This window comes from Chionomys nivalis, chromosome 11, assembly GCF_950005125.1.
Source record: "Chionomys nivalis chromosome 11, mChiNiv1.1, whole genome shotgun sequence".
In the NCBI taxonomy this organism is placed as follows: Eukaryota; Metazoa; Chordata; class Mammalia; order Rodentia; family Cricetidae; genus Chionomys; species Chionomys nivalis.
Genome location: NC_080096.1, coordinates 8,527,676 through 8,537,267, shown reverse-complemented (window position 1 = coordinate 8,537,267; position 9,592 = coordinate 8,527,676). Strand labels below are relative to the sequence as shown.

General features: G+C 51.8%; 1 protein-coding gene across 1 annotated transcript in view; it reads right to left on the bottom strand.

Moving 5' to 3' along the window:
* Positions 1 to 959: 959 nt before the first annotated feature.
* Tnfrsf8 (TNF receptor superfamily member 8) overlaps positions 960 to 9,592 on the bottom strand; it is a 46,760-nt gene continuing 38,127 nt past the window's right edge. The window contains exons 11-13 of the mRNA XM_057785416.1: positions 8,304 to 8,329; positions 5,519 to 5,729; positions 960 to 1,238 (exon numbers count right to left, since the gene is read on the bottom strand). Of these exons, the coding sequence (XP_057641399.1) occupies positions 994 to 1,238; positions 5,519 to 5,729; positions 8,304 to 8,329 (482 nt within the window). The 3' untranslated portion in view covers positions 960 to 993. The remainder of the gene's footprint in view (positions 1,239 to 5,518; positions 5,730 to 8,303; positions 8,330 to 9,592) is intronic.

The window sequence follows — 9,592 nt, the reverse complement described above, 5'->3', positions numbered from 1 at the left end:
GCAGCTTCAGTGCTTAGTGTGAGATGCTGGAGTTGAGGGTGTAAACCGGCCCTGCGACATTTGCCTGGCACGTGCAAGGCCACGGGTTCAATTCTCAGCAGAACTCCAGGTCTGTCCGTCCACCAGTATTGCTCCCTCACCACGAGTTCAGAGTATGACAAGCAGAGTGACCGGGCTGCCTCCGACATCCAGGCTCCAACCCGCTAGAGCAGGGGCGCTAGGTGCCAGGCCTGATCCTGGTGCTTAGGGGACAATGCTCCTCCATTTCTAAAGTGGACTAGACAGTGGTACAAAGAGTGGAGGACCCCCGAGATGGCAGTACTCCCATCTCCATGTGACAGGAAGTCCCTGGGCAAAGCAGAGCCTCTAGCAGCGCTGGGGGAAGGGAGGTCACTGCAGCCACTTGGGGGGATCCAAAGATATCTGGGTTTCCAAAGGCTTTGTGGTAGGGTTATCCAAGGACAATGAGTTATCTCCAGCCCATTTTGTAGGCTTCAGTTCAGGGAGGCTGGGCCAGGAGAGTCTCATTGCATGCATTCCCTGTGGAGCAGAGTCCTGTGTGATGGTGGGTGCAGGTTGTCACGGTGCCAGTGGTGACGAGTGTTCACCCTTTAACTTCCCTTTGCCTCAGGAGTAGGAGCAATAGGTGCCGGTGCTTTGCCCACAAGGAGCCATGTGTACAGGAACCAGAGGCTGGTAGCATGCCAGTAAAGCCATCACTTGAGACCCAGGGAGAGACGGCAAGGCACAAGGGTGTAGGTAAGGAGGCTTGGATCCAGCCTGTGGCTTCTCTCTGAGCGGACACTAGCCTGACAGCGAGTGCCCACTGTGGGGGCACAGGAGTCGGTGCTCTGGGCAGCAGCTGAAGGCTTCACTCTGGGCTGCTACTGAAAGTTGGGGCTTTAGTTCAAGCCACAATAGCTTCCCAGCTTGGAGCTAACCTGATCTCGAGGGTAGACTCAGCTGCTCTCTAGCCCCAGCTAGCACTGGGTGTCACTTCTCAGAGACCGTCGTGGGCCCATGGAACTCTTTTCCTCCTTCCTCCACTGAGAACATGACCTCAGTGCAGCTGCCCAGGGGTGGTTCTGTCTCCTGCTCTGGGTAGTGAGGAGCATGGTCCACTTCCAATGCCGCTTCAAGCTCCGGCTCCGGAGATCCCGCCAGACCCCGGCCCTCAGGGACTTCGGTCTTTACAGAGCCCACAATCACTGTGTCAGCCTTCATGATGTAGATCTTCTCTGCAAAGCAAGGGGAGGTGTGAAGGGCGGCGAGACCACGGCCTCAACCCATTTCCACCTTGCCTGCTGAGCGACTTCAGACAGGTAACACCGTCTCTCCGGCATGGAGAAAACTTTGTGGGGCCACCCATGATTTCCCAGGCATGTCATCAGGTGATCAGAGAAAGACAGAATGCAGTCAGTCCAGGAGATAAGCCGTAAAAGAGGCCAGGATAACAGGAGCACTAGGGGACACGACAGAGCCGCAGATGTCCCTGGCTCTTCTGAAGAGCCAGCTCTGGGGCCCAGCATTCCCATGAACAGCCCCTCACTATCACCACTGTTAATCTAATCTACTACCTGAGGCCTCCCTAAGGTAAGATTCGGGGACACCTCCAGAGAAACATCCAGAGCCGCCTGGCTACCCTCATTTTCACCCCGGGTGCCCAACGTGACCTGGTTTGCCTGGGACTGATAGTCCCATGTCCCAGGAAGCCTTGTCAGTCTGGGCAAACTTGGCTGGCTGGTTAACCATACTCTTCGGAAGCCTGGGTCCTGATACCCAACAGCAGCTGGGGACTCTGCGCTTCGGTCGGCCGCCTCCTGAGTCTCACTGACAGCCAGCAGGGTGGATGGGTAACCTAGTCCCCAAAACTAGGACATGCGACCGTCCTTAGCACAGGCTGATCCAGGGGGGTTGCTGGAATGGCCTTTTGTGGAGGGAGTCAGGCAACCTTGGGAAAACAAAGTCCCTTGCACTGGGAAGCAGAAGCCTGGATTCACAGGGGCAGCTGACTCTACTCATTGGGCATGGCAACTATGGCTTCAGCCAGGGGCTGCATCCTCTCCTCCTGCTGCCCCATTCTGCAATGGACTCTACAGAGAGAATGGGGAAGCTCAAAAAGGAACTTGAGAGTGGGGGTGGGTGGAGGCAGGGGGCACATGGACCCCTGCCTCCGGGTTACACCCTCAGATTCAGGAAGCCCAGAAGCCTCCCAGATGCCCTAACATGCCTGAGAGCATTGCACCAACGCCAGCTCTTCTATTTTGGTTTCCCACACACCCAGGGAAGAGAGAAGTATAGGAAATAACAACAAGCAGAGGGAAGGGCAAGAGAAAGAAACAAACTGTGTGTCCCACGGGTTCCTCAGCCCGCACCCCACATCCTCCATCAAGGCTTGTTGGAACCCTCATCTGAGGGGCTGGCAGAAGATGGGAGCCAGGCAGGGCCTGGCAGCTCAGAAATAAATCTGGAGAAACTGAGGCAGGAAGACAGCAAGTTCAAGGCTAGTTTGGGCTACAAAGTGAGTGGGTTCAAGGCCAGCCTGGACAACTCAGTAAAATTCGGTCCCAAAGAAAAAAGTAAAAAGGATGCTGCAGAGGGGGGAGTATGTGCGCATTGCAAGTCTGTAACAGCCGCAACCGGACAAGGAGGCCTGAGAATCAGAAGTTCAAGGTTATCCAGAAAGCAGACAAAAGCCAGGGAGGTTGTCTAGCAGGCAAAGTGAGTGCTGGTTCTACAAGGATGAAGACCACAGTTCAGAACCCCAGCAGCCATGTGATGCTTGGGTGGGTGTGGCAGCAGCCTGTAACGACATGTGGGAAGCAGAGACAGGGGATCCCTAAGCAAGCTGGCTAGCTAGGCTAATTGCATCAGTGAGCTCTGGGTTCAAGTGAGAGACTCTGCTGCAAGACATAAGGTAGAGAGCAATCAGGACAACCAATGTCAACCCCTGGCTTCTGCACATACACACACATGCATACTCACACATGCACTCATGCACATGCATACACACACATGCACTCACACGCATGCACATGCACACACATGTACACTCACATGCACTCACACACACACACATGCACGTACACACGAACGCATGCACACTCAAATACACCACACACACAATTTTCAATTTTAAAAATAAAAATTTAAAAGAAACATGGATGGTCTGTAGCTCAGTAGTAGGACACTCCCCAAGCATGTAGAAGGCACCAAGTTCAATCCCTGGTACTAAAAACGACAGATGGGACCATAGGTCAGGTGCTGGGTTCACCTCAGAATATGCCAGAGGAGCCGACAAAGGAGAGATGAGGGGCCGGGGAGCTAAGGGGCGGAGGATATGGGGCCTGAGCTCAATCCCCAGGACTCACATGGTTGAAGTAGAGAACTGACTCCCAAAAGCTGTTCTCTGACCTCCACATTCATGCAGTGGCAAACACATGAGAGAGAGACAGAGACAGAGAGACAGAGAGAGAGAGACAGAGAGAGACAGAGACAGAGAGAGAGAGAGAGAGAAGAGAGAGAGAGGAGAGAGAGAATAGACAGAGAAAATTATGTAGATGAGAGATGAAGGTATTTCAAGATGGCTCAACAGATGGAAGTATTTTCTGCCAAACCCAAAGACCTGAGTCCGATCCCTGGGACCCACATGGTAGAAGGAGAAAATTGACACATACAAGTTGTCCTCTGACCTCTACATGCATCACAGGCTCCCCACCCCCAGCTGCTTAGGGGAATTGTCCTAGTCAGGTGAAGGTGATGGAAAGGAGAGGCAGAGGGGGCACAGCCAGAGAAGAAGGTTTAGGCCCACTTGTCCTTGTTGAGAACTGAATGGGGAGGCTGCTCTTCTGGTGTGTCACAAAGTGGACAAAGGGGTCACTGGAGTCCTGGTGTCTCCAATGATCTCTGAGGCCTTCCCTCAGTAGCCCCACCCCCATGCCCAGCCCTTACTACCTCCCTCCCTGCACAGCCTCTGGCCCTGTCTCCAAGTTCCAAGCCCTTTGGTCATCCTGCACTCAAACGCCAGAAGGACTTTTTGGGAAACCGAAGGAGCCTTTGGCAGTGCTTTCCCAAACACATTCTTCGCCAATAGAACTTACCAGAACTTACAGAAAGCTGTGACTACACACATTTCTCTGAGACAATGACAGCTTTCAAGCTCTCACCTCCACAGACCACCATGGAAATGTGAAGAACCCTCACCCATGGAGGTCCTTCCGGCACCATGGCAGGGCCAGCAACCCTCCAGAGAGGGAGACAGGGCCCAGGGAGCAGCTGCCCTGGAGAGCTGGGGGCCGGGACACTGGGTGTAGGAGCTCAGCAAAGAGCACTGCCCTGCTCAGAGTAGACTGTGAGAAGGCGGCCACGAGGACACGAGGAGGTGACCAGGCTCCAAAGAGGGGAGCTGCCTGCTGGAGGTGAAGAAACACCTCGACCTCCCAATGCTGAAACCCTTTAATTCAACCTCATGCTGCAGTGACCCCAACCATAAAATTATTCTCATTGCTACTTTATAACTGTAATTTTGCTACTGTTAGGAGCCATAATGCAAATATTTTTGGAGACAGAGGTTTGCTAAAGGGGTCGAGACCACAGGTTGAGAACCACTGATGTATAAGTTTGGGGATGGTAGGCAGGGCCCATAGGAGCCACAACGAATGTTTGTTCTGGCTGGAGGGCAGCAGAGATGGGAGATACTGGGGGATCAGGGCTGGCCTCCACTGGTGTTATGGACAACCCAGTGCTTCAGGGCCCATCAAATGTGGGTTTGAGTCCCAGCAGTTCAATAAGAAAACTTGCTCCACATCCCCCTACCCCAGCCTCAGTTTCCCCAGCCATGAAAGAGGGATAAAGTCCTTCCCAGAAGTGTGTGACAGACACAAAGAGATATTGCCAGATAAGTGTTTGAGGTCACCAGCCTGCCTGCCTTCCGTCCTTCAGGCTCTGTATTAGGCCAGTAGGGAAGGATTCTCTTTCTCTTTAATAATGACCATCATGGACAATTCTGTATTCTGTCAATTATGTTTTAAATAATCACTGATTGGCCAGTACCCAGGCAGGAAGTATAGGTGGGACAACCAGACAGGAAGTAGAGGCGGAGCAATGAGAACAGGAGTATTCTGGAAAGAAGGAAGCTCTTTCTTCAGTCCTGTCCAGACACCGAAGAAGCAGGATGTGACCTACCCCACTGAAAAAGTACTGAGCCATGTGGCTAACATAGATAGAAATAATGGGTTAATGTAAGTTATAAAAGCCAATAAGAAGCCTGAGATAATGGGCTAATCAGTTTATAGCTTAAAAAAAAATAACGACCATCACGGCACTCATCAGCCCACGCCCACTTAGTGAATGTCCCCATGAAGTGACACTTGTGTCATTCTCCCTGGACAGAAGCTTGACCTGGGACAGAGTGAGTGGTGGTAAGGGATGTACCCCTCCCCTAACCCCATCCAGAGCTCAGCATCCATCTCTTTCTGCCCACTGATTTCAACCAGGACCTTCTAATAGGAGGACTCACCAATCCTATTATTCGTGTGTTCCGTGGATACCCGGGTTTCTGAAGGTTCCCTGGGGGTCAAAGGATTCCCAGCTGTGCTGTCATCCAACAGTGGCAGGCTCTCCAGGAAGGCTGCCCCAACATTGGTACATGTCTCCACGGTTGGAGGGTTCACGGGGCTCAACTTGTGTCCTGTGCTGGCATCTGTCACTGACCCGCTTCTCTTCGGCTGCTGTGAACAGGAGTAAGAGCTGAGGCAGAGCTGCCCCCACTCCACCAAACTGCCAGGGAGCTTTAAAGACGCCACAAGTCACGTGACAGCATGAGGTACCTGTGTGTGGCCTTCCCAAGAATGTCCACCTTTTTCTCAAGGTTTTGATTTTTAATCAAGATAGTGTCTCACCAAATAGTCATGGCCGGCCTAGAACTTAATACATAAACCAGGCTGGCCTATGAACTCACAGCGATCCATCTGCCTCCGAGGCTTCTCAAGCACTGGGATTAAAGGTGTGCACCCAGCTACTGTTTGGTCTTTCGTTGTGACAGTCTTCTCTAGTCCAGGCGTGCCTCAAACTTGATAAGCTGCTAAGGATGACCTTGAACTTTTGGTCCTCCAGCATTCACCTCCCTAACACTGATATTAGGGGGGTAGGGTGCTACCACGCCCAGTTTACCACAGGCTAGGCCTCCAGCTCAAGGTTTTATGCTTCATAGGCAAGCATTCCACCTACCATGCCGCATCCTTCACTCACTAGACAGAGCGGCAGTCAGTGACTCACACACGCTCTGCTTACTACTTACTACGTGTGCTGTTCTAAGAACAATGTGTCACCCTGCACGGTTGTCATATGAGCACCTGCCTCTCTTACGAATGGAGAAACTGAGGCTTGGAGGAGTGTAGGAACTCACCCAGGGTCATACATACAGTTAGTAAGTTTCTAGCCAGGAAGTCTACTTTAGGCTCACCACCTTCTGGGGCCTCTTCACTCCCAACCTCTTGGGAAAGAAGTCTTTAACTGTATCCTAATACAGTTTTTTTTTTTTTTTTTTTTAAAAAAAAAGCCACATCCTCACTCAGAACTGTGTTGGTTTGGTTTCTCAAGTTCATGAGTTTAGTGCGAAGGGAAATGAGATACCTGCTGCGCAACATTCACCTTCAGACTTCAAAGGAACCCAAGTTGAGGGGTTCACTGGGGTTCAGAGGACAGATCTATGTCATCTTGGTTATTCTCTTACAATGACTTGAAGGCCAGGGCTGGTGAGAAAGCTCAAAACTGTAGCACTTTGCCTAGCACTCGGATTTGATTCCCAGAAGAGGAAAACCAAAACCAAAATGAACAAACAAACAAACAAACAAAAAACCCCACTAATTTTAGCCAGGCATGGCACATGCCTGTAATCCTCACACTTAGGCGGTAGAAGCAGGAGGATCAGAAGTTCAAGGCCAGCCTGGGCTACATAAGACCTTGTCTAAAAAAATATAAATAAATAGGAACTGTGGGGGGGGGGTGAGCTCGGTGGTTAACAGCACTGCTGCTCTTACAGAGGACCATGGTTCGGTTCTCAGCACCCACACAGTGACTCACAACCATCTGTAACTCCAGTTTCAGGGGAGCCGATGCCCTTTTCTGACTTCCACAGGTACCAGGAATGTACGTGGTCCGCAGACATACGTGCAGGCAAAACATCCATACACATAAAATAAAATTTACAAATAAAAAGCGTAAACTGTGTGGGGGGAGTAGCTGTTATGAGAGAGAGAGAGAGAGAGAGAGAGAGAGAGAGAGAGAGAGAGAGAGAGAGAGGGAGAGAAGCAACTTGCTCAATGGGAAAAAAGTGTAAACTGTGTGTAGCCTAAGCACCTAACACATGGCCACAGGAAGGTCTCATCAACCCTGCACCCACCCAGCTCCAACCCCCGCCATCACATGTCCCCTGGGAAGCCTGACAAAGGACAGGTCTCCAGAACAACCTTAACGGGGTCTCTGCGAAGCCCTGCACCTGGCCCACGTGGAGCACCCTGTAAGAGGTGATGCAGGTGCCCCCAAAGGATGCAGTTGGGGACCAGGGCCCAGCACCAGCTTCGAAGTCCCACAGTACAAGCTGGGGTTCTAAGACAGCCATCAGCTGGGTCACCCTAACTTGTCTGACTCCCATTCCCTCTTTTACTAAATGTGACAAGCGTACCAGCGCCTGAGGGGAGGGGCTCTCTGAGGTGACTTCTAGAAAGCACAAAGGAAGGTGCCTAGCAAGCCAGATGTGGTGGTGCACACCTGGATTTTGAGGTCATTGTGGGCTACTCAGCCAAAGCCTGGAGAGAGGGCAGGGGAGGGAGTATGAGTAACTAGCAGATAGCAACCGGTCAATACAGATAACTTTGCAAGCGTCTGTGGCTGGTGTCTGTCAGCCAGCTGGGAGGGCAAGCCTTCCAGAGTAAAGAGATTAAATAATCACAGCCTCCCTCCAACCCAGACTTAGGACCTCAAAGTGGTCCAAACCAAACTGCTGTTTGCAGTCCTGGTGGAAATTCCCTGGGGCCGAGCCAGGTGCTAGAGGTTGCTGTGGAGTGGGGCTCTCTGTCCCAGGCCAAGTCCTACCATGGGGCCCCAGGCTAAGCCTCTGGGCTCCTAGCTTCCACAGTCTGGAACTCAGGGTGTCAAAGAAGGAGAAAGGTCTCCTGTCTTCCTAAGGCCCAGCAGCCCTGAAACCACAGATCTGTGAAGAAAGAAGTCAAACAAAAAGACAGTAGCCAGGGGTGGGGGGAGTGGGGGTGGGGGAATGGGGGGGGTGTTGGAATGGCACTTACAGTTGGTTTTTCGAAAGGTTTGGAATCTGAAAGAAAAAAGAAGTAGTGATGTCACCAAAAGGAGTGTCAACAAAAAGAGTTTGACACCCCTCCAGCACTCCCCATCTGTTGACAGACAGTACCCTAGGATCTCAGTGGGGCTGAGCCTTGCTCACCCCAGGGCTCATGCCCCCAGGATGGCAGCAGAAAATTTCAGGATGTACCCCTGGCATGCCTGAAGCCAGTCTCTGAAGAGGGAATGAGCTGGGGCCTCCCTTCCACAAGCCAAAAAAGGCCAGGCTGGGCCCTCAAGGACACTCCTGCTCTGTCTGCCTCTCTTCTCTTTGTGTAGCCTTGAGGCAGCTTCTGAGGACTCTGGAGATGCCTGAGCCACGATTCTCAGGGCCCAACCTTTCTCTGATCATCTCAGCCCCTGCCATTCACCCCAGTATCCTTTTGTCTTAAATAAGGACCAACTACCCAAGAACATGGTGACATTTAACCATAGCTCGCCAGCTGCCTGAGAAAGAAGGAAGTGGCCCCATTACCAAGCCCAACCTAATGCAAGCTACCCCAGGTCCACCAGGACCATACCACAGGGGGACAGAACCTTTCCTGATTCCCAGGAGGCCACCTAGGGACCCTGTGATGCCAACCAGGTTCACGCTGACAAGCCAACCATGGCAGGAAAGCCAGCGTGCCAGAGGAGATGCTTCTAGAACATGCTTTCTGGTTTAGCAGCTTGACCCTGAATTCCAGTTGACCTGTGCACAGCAGATTAACTGATAACAGAAATGTCACGCAGCTGCTGAAGCTTGGGATAAGCTCTTAGCGGTCTGGCAGGGAAATGGGCCAGAGTGATGCTCAGAACAACCACCTCATGAAGTGACATGACCAAGTCTCAGGTTAGCAAAGGTGCTTGCTTATGTAATCTGGTAACCACTGTCCCTGGGAGAGTGGTCACTTCAGGAAGTCGTGGCTTGTTCTCTTTAGGTGACCACTAACCACCAAGTCTAAGCCACTGATAATGCTTCAGGTACTCCCTGGCTTGAGACATAAGTTCTGTTGGATGGGCTTGTTTTTTCTAAGATTTTGTTATTATTCTGTGAGTGTTTTGCCTGCATGTGTGTTTGTGGACAACACGCATGCCTGGTACCCAGGGAGACCAGGAGAGGGTGTTAGATACCCTGGACCTAGAATTACAGACAGTTGTGAGTCCCCCTGTGGGTGCGAGGAATTGAATCCCAGTCCTCTGGAAGAGTAGCCAGCTCTGATTCATTGAGTCGTCTCTCCAGCCCATGGTGTGTTCA